This window comes from Hippopotamus amphibius, chromosome 3 (genome assembly GCF_030028045.1).
Source record: "Hippopotamus amphibius kiboko isolate mHipAmp2 chromosome 3, mHipAmp2.hap2, whole genome shotgun sequence".
Classification (NCBI taxonomy): domain Eukaryota; kingdom Metazoa; phylum Chordata; class Mammalia; order Artiodactyla; family Hippopotamidae; genus Hippopotamus; species Hippopotamus amphibius.
In genome coordinates this window covers 194459699-194484995 of record NC_080188.1, presented here as the reverse complement: position 1 = coordinate 194484995, position 25297 = coordinate 194459699, and the positions used below count along the sequence as shown (strand labels likewise).

Genomic DNA, 25297 nt, shown 5'->3' with positions numbered 1-25297 from the left:
GTTTGTTTACATAAAAACCATATAGAAATACTCTGAGTGAAGGACATCACAAGAGTAAGTTTGACCGTACATATCCTTCTTGCCTGTCAACTGAATTTAGAGCCTGATCCCCACATAAGGTGTAGCTGTCGTATTTGTTGTGGGTGTTTTAAAGTCACATAGACTCAGGTTCAAATCTTGACTCTATAACTTACTGGCTTTGTGGTAATAAGTCTCTTAACATTCATTTCTGTTTTGTAAAATAGAGATCTTAATCATCTCACAAGATATTTGTAAAGATTAAATAAGATACGTCTGCCACTTATTACATGTAATGTTACTGGTGTCAGTTCCTCTGGGCCTTCATTTTTTCATCTCTAAATTAGAGATAATAGTCTTCCTACCTATGTTACTGTAAGGAATCATAGTGCTTAGTACAGTGCTAAGTGCTTAACAAGTTGTAGCTGTCACTTAAGCTTTTAGTCAGCTGCAAGATTGCCAAATCGGAAAATCTGATGGTCCTCAGGTACATGGATGCCCTTGGGATTCTGCAGCGGGCTGGACACAGAACCCAGGGTGTGTCTGCGGTGGGTGGGGCGGGTGGCGGGAAGAATTCCTGTCCCTTCCCTGGAAGTGGAGGAGTCAGTGTGCGCATTTCCTTTTGCTTCCTTCATGTGGATTGAGAAAGTGAGGGCAGTGCCCACACCTGGCTTCGCAGGCTTTGTGCACATCTTACAGTTTAAACACTTGTCAGGGTTGTATTAGGGTTAGCCGGCAGCCAGCCTCAGGGAGTAGGAGGTCACAGGTCAGCCCACTGTTCTCAGAGGGCTCATGTGTCAGGAGTGAGCGACTGCGTTTCTGCAGTTGACCTTGTCTGCTTGACCTTGTCTTAACTGTCTTCAATACCGACTCTTCCAACTTACACAAAAATTAGACATCTCATTGCATGTTTGTTATGTTTATGTATTTAATAGACTGTGTGGAGGAGACATAAAGCCAGGAAGTATTTACGTGAAGTGAAAGCTGCCTGCAAGATTCAAGCCTGGTACAGGTGTTGGAAAGCACAGAAAGAGTATCTGGCTGTGTTAAGAGCTGTTAGAATCATTCAAGGTTGTTTCTGTACCAAACTACAGAGAAGGCGGTAATGTCATCTGCGTGGGGGAGTGTGTGTGTGTGTGTGTGTGTGTGTGTGTGTGTGGTATCCAAGTCTGTGTATCAAATAATACTGCTTGTTGGCTTTTCTTTTAAATAGTTGCTGTGCTTAATTTGTATGATTGTTTGTTGGTATCTCCATTAATGTAATAAAATTATCTGAGACTGTCTTATTTTTTGAGATAGAGCCCTGATGGTATAATCCAATGGGAAATATTTACTTAAACTTGATTAACTCAGGTTCATAAGCATAAGGGTAGGGACTAAGGGATGGGAAGTAAATAAAATGATCTAGTAAATCTTGTTTTCCTTATTAGTGCACTGGTCCATTCTGTTTGTTGTTTTAGCTACTGGCAACATCTGTTTTCTTATTCTTTTTTTTCTTTTTTACTTTGTATTATCCCCTGCACTTTTTATCCTTAATGATGAAGACCTAATTACCAACTTGTGCACGTTGTTTCCCTATTCCTAGTTCATTTCTTTTAAACACATTTTCAGAATGTCTTACAACATCGTATTATTTTTTATTTCATAGTATAAGAATTTTTTCTTCAGTTCCTAGAATTGATGAGTTTATTTTATCAGTGATGGTTTTAAGGATCGTTTCAGGAGAGCACACTAGTGTTGGACGTGTTTCTTGATCAATCCATGGGTGGAGTCAAGGCTTCACAAATAAAAATATAGTTGCTGCTCTCAGCTGTTAAGGACCAGTATCTAGCTTTCCCATTGACATTCAGCCTTATTTTCTAGGAAAGGTGGCAACATGACTTAGGTTAATCTCTCCACCTTTTCCACATGATTGTGAACAGATCAAAGAGCCTGCCTTTTCTCAATTGTTATCTATTACTGCCTAAAGTTTAATCTCTAGCCCTCACATTTTAAATTTTTCTCCAATTTCGTTTACAGAATATTTCCTTTCAGAAATACTTTGACGATGCCTGTCTTTCCTTTCAAACACATGCCCATTTGTCATTTACCTGATGCTGCCCCGCCCTCCCAAGCTCTCTTCTGGACCACCTGTGTCTGCTCAAAGACTCGCTTACAGTTTGGACCTAGATTCTATCGTCTACCATTTTTTTCTACCACCTCCCCTTTATCTGGGCTTTGTCTAGATCTGACCAATCCTACTTTCTTCTGATCCTGTTCAGAATTTTTTGTCATTCTGGAACTTAATATTTCTGGAGCACTGAAATATCGCCAATTGTAAAACTTCTTTTGCATTTTGTTACCCTGTGTGTGTGTGCGTGTGTGTGTTTGTAAAGTTCTGATTGCTAGAACCTAATTATGAATTATCCTTTTCTACTTTTTTTAATCCTCTCATTGCCTTTCTTACATTTTCTTTCTCCTCTAGTATTTATAGGCGGCGGGCAGTGAATACTTACTGAATAAGTTAATTTGAAATAGCTTTCCAATAATTACTTTTTAGGTTTTTGAACGTGAGAGCATCAGCGGTCATCATTCAGAGAAGATGGAGAACTGTACTTTCTGGAAGAACAGCTCATGAGCAATTCTTAATGACAAGAGTAGGTATTTTTAAAAAAACAGTTCATTTGTAGGGAACTACTTGAGAAAACAAAACAAAACGCATGTTTTAAAGACCTAACTATACATTTATTTTAAACACATCATTGCAGTCAATTAAAAATTATATTCACTTATAAAAATACTGTTTGTATTTTTGTGGATCTGTATTTATAACATATTCTCAAACCCAAGTTTGAAGTGATTTATTTGGAGAAAGTCATAGTAGATGTAGCATATCCTGCCTCTATGAGTCAAACACGTACTCTGTAAGCCACAATTGGTGTTCTATTTAAAATATGTAACATCAGTTCTAGAATAGCAGTGGTACCTATGGTCTTTTATTAAAGGAATCAAAATTAAAATTTTACTTGTAAATTTTGATGTTTATATTCACTATGTATGATTTTTTACGTACTACTATTATTATTACACCTTCTGTTATATATTTACCGACTGATGGGATTCTCGTGATAACTCTATGAGGTAGTTATTATTAGCATTCCCATTTTACAGATGAGTAAACTGAGGTATGGGGAAGTAAAGGTATTTGCTCAAGGTCTCTCAGCTAGTAGGTGGCAGTCTATGTTTTCAAACAAACCTAGTTACCATTTCAATCCAGATACTCTATATGTCTTGGAATTTGCTTGTCAGGATGTTCTAGAATTGAGGAATCTAAGTACGCTGGGAGTACGCTCTGGGTCTCAAAGCAGCAAACAGCTTCCCTCATAGCTGCTTATAACACCCACTCTGTTCTCTAGAGCATAGCTAGCTTTTTTTATTAAATGAATTTGTCCTCTAGTAATATTAGTCCTTTGCTCATACACAATGAAAAGTATCAAGAGGAAGGGAGGGAAAAAGCACCAGGTGTCTATGGTCCCTGGTTTGTACCTTCATAAAAACTTCATTTTCAGCTATAGACCTCTGTGGGCTTTGAAATCTATGAAATACAACATTCTGAAACTAAAAATGTAAAAAAAAAAATCATAATTATACCAACTTATTTTACACTGAGAAATTTCAGAACCTCCAGGGGGTTAAATTATTATTTCTACCTATTAATGTCACTTGAAATTTTTTCCTTATAGAGACATCAAGCTGCTTGTTTGATCCAAGCAAATTTCAGAGGATATAAAGGAAGGCAGGTCTTTCTCCGGCAGAAATCAGCTGCTTTGACTGTACAAAGATACATACGAGCCAGGGAGGCTGGGAAGCGTGAAAGGAAAAAATATATTGAACTGAAAAAATCTACAGTTGTTCTGCAAGCACTGGTGCGTGGTTGGTTAGTAAGAAAAAGGGTAAGTATTTTTAAGTAGACTATCTCAGTCCTATGAAGTGAAAATATCTGATGTTAAATTGTGTTAAGAAATTTGAGATTTTGGAGAATAATTTCAGATCTGATAAAACCATTAACTTGAATTTATTCAGCTTCTGCAGAGACCCGTGTAACAGCGATCACTGGGTGCCATAGACTTTTGTCCTGTGAGCCTATATTCCCATAGATGCTCACCAAAAATGCAAAATAAATTTTCTCGTGTAATAAATCTTAACAAAGGAACTGAGGCACAAGTGAGGGTTCCACATTTGAAGGAGGCTGTTATTCAGATCACCTCTTGCTACCACCCAGCAACTCTCTCAGGGGTGGTAAGACCATTCCCACGATAACTTCCACACCTTCAGCAGGAGAGAATCCTCTCTAGGGAATTCTTGATGTTCTGGGCATCTGATATATGAAGCACTGGCAAACAGAAAATAATTAAAGGAGAAATCTTTTGTGCTTTGTTCACTGAATATAAATTGGAACTCTGAAGGCCAAAGGCCCTTGTCAGGAGCTTCTGCTGCATGTCTTGTGCTGGATGTGGCGAGACCAGTACTGGAGAAATTGGATCAAGTGTTTGTCCAATTTAACATCACTGTCTTCAACAGTTCTGCTTAGAACATGACCTCTCCCATTATGATTAGTACCTTCAAAGCCTTGACTAGCTGCCCTTGGGTAGTCTAAATTCTGAAGTGAAATTTTCTAATATAATTGTGCTTTCTATACCCTCAGTTAGGGGTTACACTGTTGAAAATATTGTATAGTAAAAGAATATAATTACTTCTACTTACAAGGTAGATAATTTTAATAGTAAAAAGTTAACTTACTATTGCTAATTTATATAATTTGGTATTGAGGATATACAAAAATAAACACTGGATGGTTGTCTTAGTCAACTATTTGGTTGTTAAATCTTTTTTTTCTCCTTTAGATTTTAGAACAGAGAGCAAAAATTAGGCTTCTTCACTTCACAGCAGCTGCCTTTTATCACCTCTCTGCTCTTAGAATTCAAAGAGCGTACAGACTTCACATGGCTCTGAAGAAAGCTAATAATAAACAGGTTAACTCAGCCATCTGTATTCAGGTGAGCTTTCCCTTTGCAGTAAAGCTATGAATAATTTTTGTTTGAAATTTTTTGATATTTCATAAACAATTTCCAAATACCTCTGCTAAAGTTATGTAATATTAGCTTTTGCCATGTAGCCGTGGGGATGCTTGATGGGTTAGAAGTAAGCTCATGATTTATGGCACAGGACTGAAGCTATGCATTGTTCTCCGGTGTGCTTACTCATTTACTCCCCTCCTAGCGACATCTGAGGGTACATGTTTCTCTCTCGGCAGCCTTGCTAACACGTGGCATTAGGAGACTTTGTGATTTTTTTCTGTTGTTTTGATGAATGGCAAATTATATCTCATTTTTGTTTTGGATTTCCTTTGATTGCTAGCAATTCTAAAAAATTTTTCATCTGTGTTGGTTATTCAAATCCTTATCTGTGGATGGTGTGCTTTAAAAAAATTTTTTTCCATATACTTTGCTCATTTTTCTGTTTAGGTGTTTTTTTTTTCCTTAATGATTATAAGAGTTCTTTATTCTGGCTAAGAATCCTGTTTGTGTATGTTAACAAACATATAAAATATTGAGTAAAAAAAATTGAATAATAATACACAGCTTGATAAGGTTCATATAAATTATGAAATGAGGAATATGTTGTGCAGGGTTAAATTCACACTCACACCCACTGTGGCCTGGAAGGATCTGTACCAACTAGAGTGGAAAAGTAATACCACCGGGGAGGGTTGAAAGATATTTCAATATAATGTTCTATTTATTTCATTTGTGTATATATGTAGATATTTATTTTAAGAAATGTGAAGTAAAAAACTTCATATGCTTTTTTTTTAATTAATTAATTAATTTATTTTATTTACTGGCTGCATTGGGTCTTCGTTTCTGCACACAGCTTTTCTCTAGTTGATGCGAGCAGGGGCTACTCTTCATTGTGGTGCGTGGGCTCCTTATTGTAGTGGCTTCTCTTGTTGCGGAGCACAGGTTCTAGGCATGTGGGCTTCAATAGCTGTGACACATGGGCTCAACAGTTGTGGCTCACGGGCTCTAGAGCACAGGCTCAATAGTTGTGGAGCACGGGCTTAGTTGCTCCGCGGCATGTGGAATCTTCCCAAAGCAGGGCTTGAACCCATGTCCCCTGCATTGGCAGGCGCATTCTTAACCACTGCACCATCTAGGAAGTCCTCTTCATATGTTTTAAACAGAGTTGGTTTCGAGCAAGATTACAGCATAAGAAGTTTCTTCAGAAGTATAGCATCATAAAACTTCAGCATGAAGCTCAAGAATGTATGAGCCAGCGAAATAGGGCTGCGTCAGTAATACAGAAAGCCGTACGCCACTTCCTCCTCCGTAAAAAGCAGGAAAAATTTAATAAGAGAATCACTAAAATTCAGGTAACTGAAAATATTATGATTGTAGTTTAAGACTTCGGTTTGCAAGTCATCTACATGAGATCTAACATTTCATTTCATTTCTGCACCTTGCAGCTTGCAGGATCTTAGTTTCCGGACCAGGGATTGAACCCGGGCCACAGCAGTGAAACTGCTGAGTCCTAACCACTGGACCACCAGGGAATCCCCAATATCTAACATTTTAAAAAGCACAGTCATGCTCATTTTAAAAAGTTGAGATTGGCCAATAGAATAATTCATTAGCTCTATGCTACTGTAATTTCATTGTTAAGCCCTTTGTTTTCACATTCCCTAGGGGAAGTTGATGATTGAGAGATGCAAAAGTATTTTTGCATTTTGAATAGATTTAACCATCTTTGGCCAATGAGTGATGCTTTAGCTTATATATAGGAATATTGTATGCATTTCTTCTTAGAAAAATAGATTTTGCTATTTCTTGGAATGTGAATTGAAGTTGTAGTTGCAAAGTATCTGCTCACATCATATAATTTTACTGAAAATATTTACTTTGTGGAAGTAGATGGTGATGTAAATCCGCAACATCAGGGGTTATAATCTTAAAGTTACTGTTTTGTCTCTTTAAGGCATTATGGAGAGGATATTCTTGGAGGAAGAAAAATGATTGTACAAAAACCAAAGCCATTCGACAGAGACTTCAGTGTATTAACAGGGAGATTCGAGAAGAAAACAAGCTCTGCCACAGAACTGCACTTGCCGTGCACTATCTCCTGACATACAAGTACCTTTCTGCTATTCTTGAGGCTCTAAAGCACCTGGGTTAGTTTGTTTTCACAATATCTTGTATAAGCTTAGAAATACCTTTGAGTGTACAAAGAATATTATAATAATATGATGCTGATTTTGTTGTTGTTGACCGTATCTCTTTCTTCGCCCTTTCAGAGGTGGTTACTAGACTGTCTTCACTTTGCTGTGAGAACATGGCCCAGAGCGGAGCAGTGGCTAAAATATTTGTCTTGATCCGAAGCTGTAACCGCAGTGTCCCTTGCATGGAAGTCATCGGATACGCTGTGCAGGTCTTGCTCAATGTCGCCAAGGTAGTCTCCGTCTTGATGATGAAGTGTTCATTGGTCAAGAAATCTCCCCCAGCAAGTTACGTTTATGTCTGCTCATCACTAGAACTCAGATCTCCAAGTTAAATTTCATTTACTGTGTGCCAGAGTCTTGGGCAGCGGGGGAGGATTTTACTCTGTTAACATACATAGGAACACTATGATGCTTATGATTTTATCTATCCTGTTTTTATATTAGTAACAGTGATGGCTAACACTTATTGAGGACTTGCTAACTACGTGCTGGTGCTTTTCATGCATCATTTAATTTAGTCCTCACATTATTCCTCTAAGGTGGTTCGTATTAATCTTCCCATTTTGTAGAAAAGGAAGAATCATCCTCACAGGAGGTAAGGTCCTTGCCTGAGGACCAGCGTGTGGTCAGGGGTGGAGCTGGACTTGGGTTCACGTCCATCTCCCTCCAGAGCTGCCATTCTATACCCTGTGCTCTGTATCAGAACAGCAGAACCTTTTCTGATCATGTCTGGCAAAATGTGATGAAGATATTGCTGTGCCTTGCGTTCCCTATAATACTCAAGGTGTGCGGATGTAGGCCTTCCGGCCCTGGACCGGGGCAGTTGTCTGTGCCAGACTCTAACACGTGCGAAGGTATTGAAGTGACAGGTTTATCCCCCTCCAGCGGCCCCTCAGCCATAACTCAGAGACTCTCCCTGGGGTTTTCTCTTTGAGGAGGGGTGGTGAAGACACACACTCTGATGCCAAACCGCCTGTGTTCTCCTCCCAGCTCTGCAGTCACTGCACGTTACTTAGCCTCCCTGTGCTCCCCTTTTCTTAACGTACGATGAGGGTAGTCATCATACCTTCTTGATAATGTTATCGTGAGGGTTAAAGGAGTCCGTGCACATAACGCGCTTGACCCATGGACACGCCAGACAAGTGTGAGGTTTTCCTCTGGCTTCCTTGTTTTCCCCTTAGTGCCAGCAGCACCATCTGTTACCATGCAGGTTTCAGCGTGAGTCTAACGATGCAGTTACACAGCTGAAGCATGAAAAATATGCTCTAGACTAACGATCATCAAATTTATTTCATTTTAAAGCAAGCGCACCTTCCTCTCAGGAAGCGTGGAATAGGGTGACACGCACTAAATCTTGCCTTTATCCTTGTCTCCCTATGATTACCTATCACAGGTACGTTACCTTTCTTCCGAGAGGGTCTCTCTAAAATGGCCTTGTTTTTATTTACATCAAGGTGTGCATTTTCAGAGATTTCAGATTCATTGTCTCGTGGAACTTTAAAGCAGGCTGGAAAGGAAAAGCATTAAAATGCACGTGTGCATATGAGATGGATCCAGAACTGTTACTAACATCAGAAGACCACTTCCCGAAGTCCTTTGCTCTTGCTGCAGATGGTCCAGAATCTGGCTCTAAGCCTCCTTTTCGGTTGGTGTTTCTAAGCGTCTGTGTTCATTGTAATGGGTGACTTGTTTCTGCTCTCTTCCAGTATGAGAGAACAACTTCAGCAGTCTATGATGTAGAAAACTGTGTAGATACACTGCTGGAGCTTCTGCAAATGTACCAAGAAAAACCTGGTGACAAAGTTGCAGACAAGAGTAGAAGCATTTTCACAAAAACCTGTTGTTTGTTAGCCGTTTTACTGAAGACGACAAATCGAGCTTCTGTACGTATTCATCAGGTTTTTTCCTTTGAGGTTATTTTTACATGTTCTTAAGTCCAACACTTTTACACTTTTCCTTCAGTAGTTATCACAACGTAACTACTGAAGGAAACAGGGCTTCCTGTGTGTTCATACCTGCTCTTTGTGCTGATATGAGTTGTTTCTTACGTGTCAGAGGAGCCAGATTCTAGGAGTAGAATTGATCACAGGCCTAGGAGTAACCAGCCCCCATGTGCTTGAGGAAGTAACAGCGGTCCCAGCAAGGTAGAAGTCCACATGTGCACAACCCCTCATCCTCCCGCTCTGACATAAAGACATGTCAAGCATTTCTCTGGTGAGGCCTCTGAGTTACCCCTCCAGGTGTTATGGTCAGCACGGGTGACCGCAGGCCCTGACAGGACTGTGGCCTTTATCCTGAGAATAGCAGGAAACCACTGAAGGATTTTAAGCCAGAGAATATGTTCCAGTTTAAGTTCTAACATCACTTTGGCTGCTGGTTGAAGAGTGGATTTGGGAGAGCATGTGGGTGCAGAGAGACCATGAAGGAAGGAGGCAAGTGTAGACATGCAGTGGTCTGGGCAGGAAAGAGACTGAACTTGACCTGGGGTCGCATCAGGAGAGGTAAGTGGGTAACACTGGAAACTTGGGGGAGGTAAAATTCACAGGACTTAGTAACCATATATAATAGGTGTATTGACTTTAATGTCTGCCCTTTTATTCAGAATGGAGGTAAGTGTACAATTTCTGAATATTTGCCTTCTTCATAATTCTTCCAAATTAGTTCATAATTTAAAGCAATCTAACTGCTGAGCTTGGAGAGCTTGGCTTTTTATTATTAAAAGCTCATAATGTACTGCATAGTGTTTGTTTACTGTGATTGATTTTGCTAGGATAGAAGGGATACAGAATTTAATTCTTATTAGTTTAATAAATGTACATTTTCTTTTGTAGGATGTTCGAAGTAGGTCCAAAGTTGTTGACCGTATTTATAGTCTCTACAAACTTACAGCTCATAAACATAAAGTGAATACTGAAAGAATCCTTTGTAAACAAAAGAAGAGTTCTTCTATGAGCATTTCCTTTATTCCAGAAACACCTGTAAGAACCAGAATGGTTTCAAGGTGAGCAGTGAATGTACCCAGTGGTTTTGCGTCACAATCCATTCATTTGTTCATTCATTGACTTAGCAAACATTTTTATCAAGTACCTACTGTGAGCAAGAGATTACGCTCGACAGTGGAGGAACAGCACGTGAACAAGAAGTAAATCTAAAGGAGACGATCTCAGCAGTTAATGAAGTAATAACACTGCAGCTTTGGGTACTTAGCGTTATTCAGTAAATTCCTGGTATTAACTAGGCACATGCAAGATTAATAATTAGCTTTGTATAGCTTTGCCATATCATTTTTTTCCCCTCCACGTAGGACAAGCTGCACTGTGGGAGAGCTGCCAAAAGTCCCTGGTAGCCAAAACATCAACCTCCAACTCCTCCCATAAATCACCCTGAAGCCTGGAATTTCTCCCTCTAGAGAAGTTCCTTTTGAGCTTACATTAGTTTCCTAGAGCTGCTGTAACAGATTAGCACAAACTCAGTGGCCTTAAACAACGGTAACTTGTCCTCTCGCAGTTCTTGAAACCGGAAGTTTGAAATCAAGGTGTCAGCAGGGCCTCACATTGTCCGAGACTCTGGGGTGGAATCCTTCCCTGGCTCGTCCAGTTTCTGGTGACCAAGTGTCCTTGGCTTGTTGCTGGATAACTCTGTCCTCTGCCTAAGTCTTCACAGGGCTTCTTCTCCCTCTGCCTCCTCCGTGTTTCTTGTAAGGACACTTGTTGGATTTAAGGTCAGTCCAGATAACAGGATCATCTTAGCTAGCGATCCTTTAGTTAAGTTCATCTACAAAGACACTTCTTCCAAATAAGGTGACACTCACAGGTTCTGGGGATTAGGATGTGGGCATATCTTTTGGGGGCCAACCATTCAGCTTGCAGCAGACCTATGGAGGTGAAAGTGTCTTAACTAGTTTAAGACAAGTAACTTTAGAAGTTTGAAAAAAAATGGGCATTAGCTGACCTGGTGAAGCACACAGACAGCACTGTGGTTGTGGAGCAGGTGCTCTGCTGCGGTGTGGACCTGGCTTACCGTGCAGCGTGGAGCTGTATGCGTAGTTCAGGAGGATGATAGTCCCTAAGTGACCACATGCATAAAGTAACAGGCGCAGGGAGAGAGCATAACTAGAGGGCGTGCTGAGGTAGGGTGGCCAGGAAGTTGGCGCTGGGATGTGACTGAGAAGTAAGAGCTGAGGAGAGGAGAAGATGATGGTGGTGGGTGTGGATCGTGGCTTTTGATTTGGAAACGCCTGAGATGCCCTTGACGTGAACCAGGAAGGTACAAACCAGCCATTAGAAGATCAGACCTGTGGTTCCAGGCAGAAGAAACAGTCTAGAGATATAAATTAGATGCAGGAATCATCTCTCTCTCTCTCTCTCTCTCTCTCTCTCTCTCTCTCTCTCTCTCTCTCTCTCTCTCCCCCTCTCCCCCTCTCCCCCTCCCTCTCCCTCTCCCTCCCTTCCTCCCTCCTTCCTTTCAGTGACTCAAATTCTCTATTAGGTATAAATCCTGCACCATTGACAATGCACTATTTCTTGACTTGGGTTATATTATAGCTTTATAATTAGCCATAATTATGAACTGTATAATAGTTATAAATTGGTTTTGTTCTTGCATGCTTTACAGTATAACCTAAAAATAGTCTCCTTGAAATTTATTAATGGGAACTATTTCTACATATGATTTTCATTTAAGGATTTGGCATAATTTAGTAGGAATTATGTTGTAAAACTATTAACATATGAATGGATTCTTTTTTTTTCCCTTTTGGCATAATCGGGTTTTTTGGAGGTAAAACTCCCAACAGTATAAATGCACCCTTTCTTTTAGGGATGCAATTCAATGAGTTTTGACAAGTGTATACAGTTGTGAAGCCACTACCACTGAGATAAAATATTCCTGTCACAATCTGTACCCCTTGCAGTCAGTTCTCTCCCGTTAACCCGTAGGTTCTGGAAACTACTGGTGTGATTTCAGTACCCTTAGTCTTGCCGTTTCCACTTTGTCCCGTAAGTGGAATCCTAAGAGGCAGCTCTCTGTGACGGGCCTCTCTTATTTAGCTGAGTGCTTCTGAGGTTCGTCCGTGTCGATGCAGGGCTTGGGTTTCACCTCGCTCTTCACAGGGTGCTGCTCCGAGGTAGGGGTGCACCCACTGTGCTTGACCACCCCCCAACCAATAGATGTTTGGAATTTTCACTGGAAAGAACGAGAAGATGGAAATGCACATAGTGGTTGGGATTCGTGGGAGGGAGATGCCTGTGCTCCCCCCTGAGGGATGCTGTTTCCTCGGTGAAGAAGGAGATTATACACATTAGCTCAGAAGCGGATCCGGGAGGGTGTGGAGAGCACATTTGAAAAGGAGAAAATTGTCATCTTGGAGAAAGAGAAAGAAAGCAATTTCTAGGCAATTTCAGGTACCCATTTAGACTTGCCATCGTTGGCATAAAATCAGCCAGGCTGGTCACGTAGTTTTTCTTTAGCAACATCCGGCTGTGCAGCAATGGAGATTCAACTCGGATCCACGTGGCATCCTTCCAGTTGAGTTCAACAGGAAAGAGCAACAGTAGTGTTGACGGCATTTGCAGAGGAGGTTATAGTGAGGGACCCAGCTAGACGGGAGGGAAAGGAGCCCAGCGTTGTGCTGGGCGGCGGGCAGGGGCTGAGGTCCCGTGACGTGGACATCTCAGCGGGCGGAAGCTGTGAGCCGTGCACGTGTGAAGTCAGAGGACGTGGATGAATCCCAGGTGGGGTTGGGGCTGGAAAGCTCAGTCTGAGGGGTCAGTGGCCAGGCAGTTCCTGAGGGTGACAGAGTCTGTCATGTGATCCTGTGACAAGGGCTGGGCTTGAGACAGACAGATGAGGGGAAGGGTGTTGACGTTCTGAGATGGGACAGGAGTTGAGCAAAGACCAGGAACCAGGTTTGCAGACAAAACCCTGGGGTTTGGTAGCTGGACAGCCTGCGCTTCAAAGAGCCAGGATCATCCTTCAGGGGAGATGGAGAGAAACAGTCTGAAGTGGTAAAGGGTGGCAGTGTGATGCCTGCCACCGCGTGGAGGCCTGTGAGGGAGGGTGCGTCCAGGAGGGGCCGCGTTCCAGGTAAGACAAAGCGGTGGACGTGATCCTTCTAAGAGAAGACCTGGGTTAATGCAAGGTTTTTATTTCTCACAGACTTAAACCGGATTGGGTTTTGAGAAGAGATGACGTGGAAGAAATCATGAATCCACTGAAAGCTATTCAAATGGTGTTGGACACGCTCGGCATTCCCTATTAGCAAAGGCCAACGCCTCTGTGTGAACAGGAGAAGGAGCAGGAGAGCTGATCACGCGTGTGGAAAGTGCTTCTGGCCTTCTGTGTACAGCTTTTAAAATCTGACTTTGTATTAAAGCTAAAAAGATATATGTAACCAATAAACCTTTTATATTCTTTATTTGATAGCTTTATGCAGGTAACAAACTAATGTGACATGATGTCATGTCTGTCCTCTTAAAATATTGTATTAGTCTGAATATAGTCATATTCCTAAAGGGAAAAGATTAGCTTATTATTCCTATTTTATAGTTAAATTGAAGCATTCATCTAAAATAAATGTTGGAATTCAAGTGTGCGAACTCACACGGAAGTGAGAGGAGGATAAAATAATCCCACAGGTGCCACAAACCACACCCTGTCTCCTGACTGACTGGACCATTCAGATGGGCAAGTGAGCCCCTCTGGGCAAATTAGACAAATTCCCCCCATCCCATCACGTGCTGAAACCCTTAACTTTAAGCTGAGTGGGGCTATCATTTGACCTGGGAGGAGCAAGGTATTGCTTGTAATAGAAACGTGATGTCTAGTCCTAGCACAGACCCGAAGACGATTCAGTGCTGAAACATGACTTGCTGTTTTCGTTAGCTTTGGGTCACTGTTTCCAGTACTGAACCGCTGTGATTCCAGGGCCACAGAGGCCTAATTCCAGGGGCTGTCTGCAGTCTGATCACGTCCAGGACAGTTTTTAACTGAAATAAATCAGTAGTAGCTAGAAATGGAGAGACTTACTTTACTATTTTGTTGGAATAAGGATTAAACTGTCAGAAATTGTCTGAGATTTGATTAGCATAAATACCATATTGACATGTTGTCGAATATATTGAAAGTAACTGGAAATTTTCGGAATTTTTTTTTTTTTTGCCTTTTTTTTTTCTTCTAATAAAGTGTTTGGAGTTTGGAGTACTGTTATTATTTAGAATTTTCCAAATGCTATGGTTTTTGTTGACCCTCCCAAATGGTTTTTCTCTTTCATTTAATAGAATTTTAGTGTAAGCAATTTATTTACTTGTTAAATTATACCACTAGGACATAATCAACCAACATGAAGTGTTATTGGTATTAATTTTCTCTATAACCAATTAGTATTTGCACAAGAAATATTTCTATGAAGTTACACATGAAAGGTGATTTTCAGGTGTTCAAAGTTTTTCTATTGTTGGAACTCAGACTAAAATTTTTTTTAATTTTTTAATCTTACATAATATTCTATTTTTATATGAAGGATATTCCTCCTAAATGTATGTGATAAATCCATATCAGGATTCTAAGGCTTCCTGAAGGCTGGCAGGCGTGTGTGTTTGTGTGTGTGTGTGTGTGTGTGTAGCAGTTGGGAGGAATGGTTGAGAAGTATTAAGCATTTTTCTTTATAAGTAGCTGTTTCCTACAGAGAGATTACATTGTATTAAATAAGGAATATAAATGTATTAACTCTAATCTAGCTCTGTGTTAGGTGAGTTTATTACTAGCGAAGTTAGGTGAATTTTAAATTTGCCTTCTTGTCTGTAATTAACCCAGATATCCAGTAGATGTCATCATAACCATAGAGTGTCATTTTTAACTTAGTGTTTGTTTGACCGTGTCATACTTCATGTGGGATCTTAGTTCCCCTACCAGGGATTGAGCTTGTGCCCCCTACAGTAGAAGCTCAGAGTCTTAACCATTGGACCGCCAGGGAAGTCCCTAATTTAGTTTTAAGTGTATACATATGTAATGTTACATAGCTATGTGTTTTCCAAAAATAAAAAATAAAATACTTTTAAAACCTTGGAAAATTTTATCAATCTATCCCTAATACAGCTTATTACCCATACCATATTTTGGCTTAATGCTTGTGAGGAAGGAATTTATATTATGCAGTGTTATAACTTCTAATTTTCTGTTGTGGCAATGAAAGCCTAGTCCATTTAAAAATCTTTACTGATTAAGAAAATACTGCCTTTTGGATTACTTGTTGCTAGTACCTAAGCTTGCTGACAGGCTTGCTTTTAATTTTAATATTGTTCTCAACTGTCACTGTTTCTTGGTATAAATAAAGAGTGATAAGCTATTGTAGTTCTGCTTTGAACAAAGGAAGAATTCCAGTGAAAATACTTTGCTTATAACCTTTTCACAGGAGATGAAAGTAATGCAGATAAATATTTATTTACAATTTACATTTGAAGGCATGTGCATTTGTGGGTGTGTGTAAAAATTTCCAACCTATGTAAAGGAAGAAGAAAATAGTCCAAAAACCTGCTTATTTCAAGAAATGCTTATGGGGGCTACATGAAGTAGTGCTTCTGCATCTATCATAAATTATGGACCCTTTTTTCCTCCAATTTTTCAGAAGCCGATTTCAGAAACGAATCTTAGAGAGTAGAGTTTTATTCTATGAATAATACTTCATTATTGCTGCAGCTATCTTGTTTTTGGAATAGTGGTGGTTTATTTTGAATTATCTAAATGAGAACAAAATGAAATTTGATCGCAACTCTGCCCTTGCTTTGCCAAAGCATGATTAAGTTTCATACCTGCTTGGCATTGTTGGAGTATTAGAAACAGGCTCTTCCTGCTGTTGGTAATTGTGATTGATCTTTATTGAGGGACATTCAAAGAATAGTCCAATGACATTTATATTCACCTTAACAATGTCATTAAAGACATAGGTTACTCAGTGTCTTCCTTCTACTGTTACTTTCTCTCTGAGGCTATCTGGATTCCACAGCCACTTTCCTATAAGACCTTTCAACTCCACGTATATTCATATCTGCTCTGCAATAAGCTCTAACCTACTGGACAGGCAGCAGTGATCTGCTTCCCTCACACGCAGGCAGCTTTCCAGTGAAAATCCATCCTGATTCATAGCCTCGCTGTCAGCTTGCAGGTGTTTGCTCCGCAAAAACCTCTGTGTGTCTGGACCACATTCTTCTATTTGTATATCACATAATTTTGTCTTGTATCCTAGACATATTGAATGTTATATTGTGAAGACTGGATTCTCTTCTATTCCTCAAAAAAAAATTTTAACAACTTGGTTGGCTGAAGCTGAATGCTGATTTTGGGGTGGCAGCTCAAATCTTATTTCAGTTATTTTTTATCCTTATCTGAGTGACTTTGAATTTGCCCGATACATAGATATTCAAGAGGCATTTGAAGATTTATGTAGAATTTACACACAAAATTTGGGGCCCTCTTTTACTCCCTCTAGTCTGATGTATGTGTCCGCCTCCTTTCTCAGTGGACGAGATTGCCCCACACCTGCTTCACTGGCACCTAGCTAGAATGCTGTGGGCTTTGTCTTTTAATCCAAGGTTAAGCTCCATTGCAAAACTGCTGATTGCAGGCTTCTCTCAGGCAGTAACCTGTAAAAATGGGTTACTGTCTGAGAGAACTAGCTCCATTGCCTTCTTTCAACTGAATTCTCCCATCCACAATCTGTGCTGTTTTCCATTCTGCTGGCATCTGTGTATTTGGTTCTCTGTTTTTAGTTAGGGATTAGTTTGGATTTTGTTCAGTTTATAGTTGCTATCTCTTAGAAGTTTACTTGTGCATATTCAAAGCAGAAGTTGAAGAGGTGGTTTATCATCTGTTTTATTCTTAAAAAGTACACCTTTTACTTTAAAAAATTGAGGACATTAAATATGAAAACTTAGATACAATGCAAGGTTGTGAATGATGTCATCTTCTCCACAGAGAATTTATTTTCTCCCAGCTGACAGCGAGGCTAGAAACACCAGCTACCTCATATCACCTTCATAGTTTAGATTGAGATGTTATCGAGCTGGATTTGAGACAGTTTTGAGCTGGATTTCAGTCCCTAGGCAGACTAGTCTATGTCTACTTCTCACATACTCTTATTTTTTAAGGCCCTAGAGTTTGGCCCAGAACTCAACATGGATCAATGCATGGACACATTATGGAAACTGGATGTTTGTCCCACTCAAATGCAAAAGCTTACAATTTATTTTCTTAACAGACAGAAGGGAAAAGGCATGACTGTACATCATCCTAATTCAGGCTCAGTGTTAGCATCAGGAATGTTTTGTCGGCAATTCTTTCTATGTCTTTTGCGGTGATACAATATAAAATCCACATCAGAACATATTTGCTGTCAATTCAATATAATAATCAGAAATCTGAGCTTGGTCCAAAGTGAAGCTTGGCCTCTGCTCCCCTAGGTCCTCCAGGAGATAAAGCGGTGGTGGTGAAGGGCCTGGCCGGCTTCCTCTCTGTCACCCCACAGCTTTTCCCACACTCTGCTCCCTCCAACTCAGCAACCAGGACCTCGGCCCTTCTGGGAATCAGAGGAAGAGAAGATGGAGTGATATGCTTGTGGATAATTACTTCAACAGCCTTTCGGGACCTGTGTTTGTTTTGCATTTCACAGTCTTGCTGGCTCTCTTTTTAGGGCTGAGTAGTGTTCCGTTGTATATATGTTCCATATCTTCTTTATCCATTCATCTGTCAATGGACACTTAGGTTGCTTCCATGTCTTGGCTATTGTAAACAGTGCTGCTGTGAACATTGGGGTGCATGCATCTTTTCAAATTATGGTTTTCTCCAGATAATATGCACAGGTGGAACTGCTGAATCATATGGTTGTTCTATTTTTAGTTTTTTAAGGAACCTCCATACTGTTCTCCATAGTGGTTTTACCAACTTACGTTCCCACCTACAGAGCAGCAGCATTCCCTTTTCTCCACACCCTTTCCAGCATTTATTGTTTGTAGATTTTTTAATGATGGCCATTCTGACCAGTGTGAGGTGATACTTCATTGCAGTTTTGACTTGCATTTCTCTAATAGTGATGTTGAGCATCTTTTCATGTGCTTTTTGGTCATCTGTATGTCTTCTTTGGAGAAATGTCTATTTAGATTTTCCACCCATTTTTTTTGATTGGGATTTTTTTTTTTTTTTATTGAGCTTGCAGCAACATGGGTGACCTAGAGATTGTCATAGTTAGTGAAATAAGTCAGAAAAAGACATATCATGTGATATCACTTATACATGGAATCTTAAAAAAAAATGGTACAAATGAACTTGTTTACAAAACAGAAATAGAGTCACAGATGTAGAAAACAAACTTATGGTTACCAGGGGTTAAGGATGGGGGGAGGGATAAGTTGGGAGATAGGGACTGACATATACACACTACTATCTATAAAACAGATAACTAATAAGGACCTACTGTACAGCACAGGGAACTCTGCTCAATACTCTGTAATGGTTTATATGGGAAAAGAATCTAAGAAAGAGTGTATATATGTATATGTCTAACTGATTCACTTTATTGTACACCTGAAACTAACACAACATTGTAAATCTACTATACTCCAAAAAAGTTTTAAAAAAAATAAAGCAGGAAGAAATAGATAAACTCTTAGAAAAGTACCATCTTCCAAGACTGAACAAGGAAGAAATAGAAAATATGAACAGACCAATCACAAGTATGGAAATTGAGACTGTGATTAAAAATCTCCCAACAAACAAAAGCTCGGGGCCAGATGGCTTCACAGGCGAATTCTATCAAACAGTTAGAGAAGAGGAACACCTATCCTTCTCAAACTCTTCCAAAATATAGCAGAAGGAGGAACACTCCCAAACTCATTCTACAAGGATACCATCACCCTGATACCAAAACCAGGCAAAGATGTCACAAAAAAAGAAAATTACAGGCCAATATCACTGATGAATATAGATGCAAAAATCCTCAACAAAATACTAGCTAACAGAATCCAACAGCACGTTAAAAAGATCGTACACCATGATCAAGTGGGGTTTATCCCTGGGATGCAAAGATTCTTCAATATACGCAAATCAATCAATGTGACACCTCATGTCAACAAATTGAAGGATAAAAACCATATGATAATCTCAATAGAGGCAGAAAAAGCTTTTGACAAAATTCAACATCTATTTATGATAAAAACTCTCCAGAAAGTGAGCATAGAAGGAAGTTAACATAATAAAAGCCATATATGAGAAACCAAAAGCCAACATCATTCTAAATGGGGAAAAACTGAAAGAATTCCCTCTAAGAACAGGAACAAGACAAGGGTGCCCACTCTCACCATTATTATTCAACATAATTTTGGAATTTTTAGCCACAGCAATCAGAGAAGAAAATGAAATAAAAGGAATCCAAGTTGGAAAAGAAGAAGTAAAATTGCCACTCTTTGCAGATGACACAATATTATACATAGAAAACCCTAACGACTCTACCAGAAAACTGCTAGCACTAATTGATGAATTTAGTAAAGTAGCAGGATACGAAATTAATGTGCAGAAATCTCTTGCATTCCTACACACTAACAACGAAAAAGCAGAAAGAGAAATTAAGGAAACTCTCCCATTTACCATTGCAACAAAAAGAATAAAATACCTAGCAATAAACCTGCCTAAGGAGGCAAAAGACCTGTATGCAGAAAACTATAAGACACTGATGAATGAAATCAAAGATGATACAAACAGATCGAGAGACATACATGTTCTTGGATTGGAAGAATCAACATTGTGGAAATGACTATCCTACCCAAAGCAATTCACAGATTCAACGCAATTCCTATCAAATTACCAATGGCATTTTTCACAGAACTAGAACAAGAAATCTTACAATTTGTATGGAAACACAGAAGACCCCAAATAGCCAAAGCAATCTTGAGAAGGAAAGACAGAGTTGGTGGAATTAGGCTTGCTGACTTCAAACTATACTACAAGGCCACAGTGATCAAGACAGTATGGTACTGGCACAGAAATAGAAAGGGAGATCAATGGAACAGAATAGAGAACTCAGAGGTAAGCCCAAACACATATGGGCACCTTATCTTTGACAAAGGAGGCAAGAATATACAATGGAAAAAAAACAGCCTCTTCAATAAGTGGTGCTGGGAAAATTGGACAGCAACATGTAAAAGAATGAAATGAGAACACTTCCTAACACCATACACAAAAATAAACTCAAAATGGATTAAAGATCTAAATGTAAAGCCAAACACTATCAAACTCCTAGAGGAAAACATAGGCAGAACACTCTATGACATCCATCAAAGAAAGATCCTTTTTGACCCACCTCCTAGAATAACGGAAAGAAAATCAAGAATAAACAAATGGGACCTCATGAAACTTAAAAGCTTTTGCACAGCAAAAGAAACCATAAACAAGACAAGAAGACAATCCTCAGAATGGCAGAAAATACTTGCCAACGAAGCAAAGGACAAAGGATTAATCTCCAAAATATATAAGCAGCTCATGCAGCTTAATACCAAAAAAGCAAATAACCCAATCCACAAATGGGTGGAAGACCTAAATAGACATTTCTCCAAGAAGACATACAGATGGCCAACAAACACATGAAAAGATGCTCAACATCACTAATCATTAGAGAAATGCAAGTCAAAGCCACAATGAGGTATCACCTCACACCGGTCAGAATGGCCATCATCAAAAAACCTAGACACAATAAATGTTGGAGAGGGTGTGGAGAAAAGGGAACTCTCCTGCACTGTTGGTGGGACTGTAGGTTGGTACAGCCACTATGGAAAACAGTTTGGAGGTTCCTTAAAAAACTAAAAATGGAACTACCATATGATCCAGTAATCCCACTTCTGGGCACATACCCAGAGAAAACCATAATCCAAAAAGAAACATATACTATAGTGTTCATTGCAGCACTATTTACAATAGCCAGGACATGGAAGCAACCTAAATGCCCATCAACAGATGAATGGATAAAGAAGATGTGGCACATATATACAATGGAACATTGCTCAGCCATAAAAGGAATGAAATTCAACTATATGTAATGAGGTTGATAGACCTAGAGTCTGTCATACAGAGTGAAGTAAGCCAGAAAGAGAAAAACAAATACCGTATGCTAACTTATATATATGGAATCTGAAGAAATGGTACTGATGAACCCAGTGACAGGGCAAGAATAAGGATGCAGGTGCAGAGAATGGACTGGAGGACACAGCGATGGGGTGGGGGGCAAAGGGGAAGCTGGGATGAAGTGTGAGAGTAGCATAGACATAGATACACTACCAAACGTTAAATAGGTAGCTAGTAAGAAGTTGCTGTATAACAAAGGGAGATCAGCTCGATGATGGGTGATGCCTTAGAGGGCCAGGACAGGGAGAGCCGGATGGAGTCGCGGGAGGGAGTGGATATGGTGATATATGTATAAATACAGCTGATTCACTTTGGTGTACCTCAAAAACTGGTACAAGAGTGTAAAGCAATTTTATTCCAATAAAGAGCTTAAAAAAAAGTCTTGCTGACTCTCCTTTCTTTAAGTAGAGCTGCTACAGGTGGACCTTTTGGGTCAGTCTTTTAAAGGCGGCCTCATGCCAGTTTCTCTCTCCTTCTTTGCCTGTGACTCTTTCTCTGCCTGTTTCTCTTTACCCCCTTACTCTCTCTCAGTCATGAATCAGACACAGTCCATAAAAGATAAATATCAAGGCTTCCAAATAGTCTCTTTGAAGCTCTTCTGACTAGATTTGAAGGAATAAGGAATGAAAATTCTGCTCCCTCCCCAAGAAAGGTGGTTGTGGCTCACAGCACCTGACACATCTGTGAAGTGCTTCCTCCAGCTTCCAGTCTGACTCCCGTTATGTTTTCTGACTCCTTTACATCGCGGAGGAGGGCAGTGAGGTAAACACAGCAAACCTGATCCACAAGCACTGTGTTGCCACCCAAGCGCCTGGCTCGGGAACGCATGCCACAAAAGAGTTTGAGAAAGAAAGAAATTCTCAGAAAAAAAGAATATCCAAGTTTAAAATACTGTTTCAAATTGTGCTCTGAATAAAACATTTTTATATGTATTTTGTTATTCTGAAAATTTTAGGTAATATTTCCCTTTCAAGATTTCCCCCTCAAAATTGAGGAGAAATAAAACTTCTACCTGCCTTCTTCCTAACCAAGAAGTCAGCTCTTTCAACAGACAGCAACTGAGTTACAAGTCCTAATTTTTTAATTCAACCCCAACAATCTTTGAGTTACTACAAATTCCTTATAAATTTTGACACAATCTTAATTTTTTATTTTTTTATTTTTAAATTTCCAGTGTTTCTCAATGATTTAAAAATGTTGACCACTATTTTTTAAATAACTTTATTGAGGTATAATTCACATACCATACAATTAACCCATTTAAAATGTACAACTGAGTGTTTTCTGGCATAATCACAGAACTGTACAATCATCACCAGTCAATTTCAGAACATGTATCACCCTTAGCTCTCAGCCCTCACCAGCCTCCACCGTTCCCCACCCCCATTCTCACCCTCAGCAACTGCCAATCTACCTTCTGTCTCCTTACACTCATCTGCTCTGGACGCTATATAAATGGAACCATATACTACGTAGTCTTCTGTGACCGGCTGTCTACAATTAGCATAATGTTTCTGAGGTTCATTCACGTTGTGACGTGTAACAGTACTTCATTCCTTTTATATGATCAAATAATATTCCGTTTGTTTAGATGTAGCTTTTATTTCTTGTGTATATTATTAAGCATCTGGGTTGTTTCTACCTTTTGGCTGTTATGAATAATTCTGCTAGAACCACTCACGTACACATTTGTATGGACACACGTTTTCATTTCTCCCAGGTATTTATCTAGGATTGGATCGCTGAGTCCATGGTAACTCTGTGTTTAACCTCGTGAGGAACTGCCAGGTTGTTTTCCAAATGGAGGACAGCATTTTACATTCCCTTCAGCAGTGTCTGTGGGTCCCCATTTGTGCACATCCTTAAGGACGCTTGTTACTACCTGACTTTGATTATCACCATCCCAGTTGGTGTGAAGTAGTATCTCATTATGATTTTTTTAAAAAACTTTTATTGAGATACAGTTAGCATACAATAAACTGCATATATTTAGAGTGTACAATTTGGTATCCCAATCTCCCCATTCATTCCCCCCCAACCCTCCCCGCTTTTCCCCCTTGATGTCCACATGTTTGTTCTCTACAACTGTCTCTATTTCTGCCTTGCAAACCAGTTGATTTGTACCATTTTTCTATATTCCGCATATATGCGTTAATATACGATATTTGTTTTTCTCTTTCTGACTCACTTCACTCTGTATGACCGTCTCTAAGTCCATCCATGTCTCATCATGATTCTGATTTCAATTTACTTAATGATAATGTCATGCATCTTTCAATGTGTTCATTCATGTATCTTCTTCAGAGAAGTGTCTATTCAGATCCTTTGTTCATTTTTAAATTGGATTATTTTTCTTGCCTTTTGAGTGGTAAGAGTTCTTTATATATTCTAGATACAAGCCCCTTATCAGATATATGATTTGTAACTATTTTCTCCCATTTTGTCTGCTGTACTTCCATTTTCTTTTTTCTTTTTTACTTGAAGCATGAATGTTTTTAATTTTGATGAAGTCCAGTTTATTTTTTCTTTTCTTTCTTGTGTTTTTGATATCATATCTAAGAATCTATTGCCAAATCCATGGTCATGAAAATTTCAAGCCTTGTTGTCACCCGTATTGGTAGTCATCTGTTTCATAGATACTTCAAAACAAAACAAAACAAAACAAAAACCCTGCTGGCCAAAAATTATTTTAACTAAGACATGTTGTATACAATAGAAGAACATCCAAATTATATTTATAAAACTCCCTGTTCAGTATTTCCCAAACTATGGTACATCAAAAAATAGAGGAGTTGTTGCATGAAATCAGCATCATAACCCAAGGGGCTTTATACTCTCATCTTCTATTTTCTTGGTCTCTAGTAACGGTTCTTCATAACTCTTTTCTGACTATAAAAGCATGTATATTCAAAATGAAAATGATAAAATATAGGAAATATAAGTAATTTGAAAGTATTCTATTTTAATTTCCTAAACCTGTTAAATCTCAAACCACATAGAATTATTATAGCCAGTATTTTTATTTCCTCTCTTTTTCTTCTTTATCCCTTTATTCCTACCTAGACAATATTATACATGTAATAGTGTAACCTAATAATTTTCACTTATAATTATATGAGAGTGAGTCAAAAATTATCTGCACTCCAGTTATATGAAAACTTCTGTTGGCCACACTGTCTCAACGCTTTCGGTTCAAGGCTACTGTCTCCCCAGTCCCTGCTGTGCAGGTGTGAACATGTTACATCAATTCATTTGTAACTGTGGTGTGAGCAAAAATGGATGCCCCACTTGCACAAAAGAAGAGTAGCGTGCAGTGATTTGTTTTTTGTGGTCTGAGGGTGTGCACGTCCGCATACGTCTGCCCACACTGTCTCGACACTCCGCAAGAACTTCGTTTTGAGGTGTTAAAGCATCCTCCCTATGGTCCTGATCTTGCTCCATTGGACTTTCACCTGTTTGGTCCCCTGAAAGCATCCCTACAAGGACAAAGATTCACTTCTTATGAAGAAGTGAAGACAGTGGTGCATTGCTGGCTCACAACTCAGCCTAAAACGTTTTTTAATGAGGGAATACGAAAGCTTGTTGACAGATGGACAAAGTGTATTGAAAAGCAAGGAGATTATGTCAAAAAATGATGTATTTGTCTTTTCTAAAAATTCAGTAAAATAAACCGTACAGCCAGAGTGTGGATAATTTTTGACTCACCCTCGTAGTTACATTTTTGTACGTGTATATCTCCTCTTGACTATGTTAGAAGTACCACACTAAGATTTGTGTAAGTTTCAAAGCCTTCCACTTACTTGTAGAAGGTGGTGTATTCAGCCCTTTAAGGGGTGTTTAGTGTTTGATGGGTGGTTAGAG

The 25297-nt window shown here is 39.3% G+C and overlaps 2 protein-coding genes across 8 annotated transcripts in view; one reads left to right on the top strand and one right to left on the bottom strand.

Annotated features, from left to right (window-relative positions):
• ASPM (assembly factor for spindle microtubules) overlaps nucleotides 1-15299 on the top strand; it is a 68441-nt gene extending 53142 nt beyond the window's left edge. For all 4 annotated transcript variants that reach the window (XM_057729783.1, XM_057729781.1, XM_057729780.1 and 1 more), the window contains 10 exons: nucleotides 954-1120; nucleotides 2558-2654; nucleotides 3741-3950; nucleotides 4902-5054; nucleotides 6242-6430; nucleotides 7033-7225; nucleotides 7349-7503; nucleotides 8980-9156; nucleotides 10105-10274; nucleotides 13430-15299. In XM_057729783.1, coding sequence (XP_057585766.1) covers nucleotides 954-1120; nucleotides 2558-2654; nucleotides 3741-3950; nucleotides 4902-5054; nucleotides 6242-6430; nucleotides 7033-7225; nucleotides 7349-7503; nucleotides 8980-9156; nucleotides 10105-10274; nucleotides 13430-13532 — 1614 coding nt within the window. In that variant the 3' untranslated portion in view covers nucleotides 13533-15299. The remainder of the gene's footprint in view (nucleotides 1-953; nucleotides 1121-2557; nucleotides 2655-3740; nucleotides 3951-4901; nucleotides 5055-6241; nucleotides 6431-7032; nucleotides 7226-7348; nucleotides 7504-8979; nucleotides 9157-10104; nucleotides 10275-13429) is intronic.
• CFHR5 (complement factor H related 5) overlaps nucleotides 10195-25297 on the bottom strand; it is a 44863-nt gene continuing 29760 nt past the window's right edge. For 2 of the 4 annotated variants that reach the window (XM_057729784.1, XM_057729787.1), the window contains exon 13: nucleotides 22641-24075. The gene's annotated coding sequence lies outside the window, so the exon portion shown is untranslated. Of the gene's footprint in view, nucleotides 10250-22640; nucleotides 24107-25297 lie in introns of those variants that run through there. The other 2 variants (XM_057729786.1, XM_057729785.1) reach the window with 2 other exon arrangements.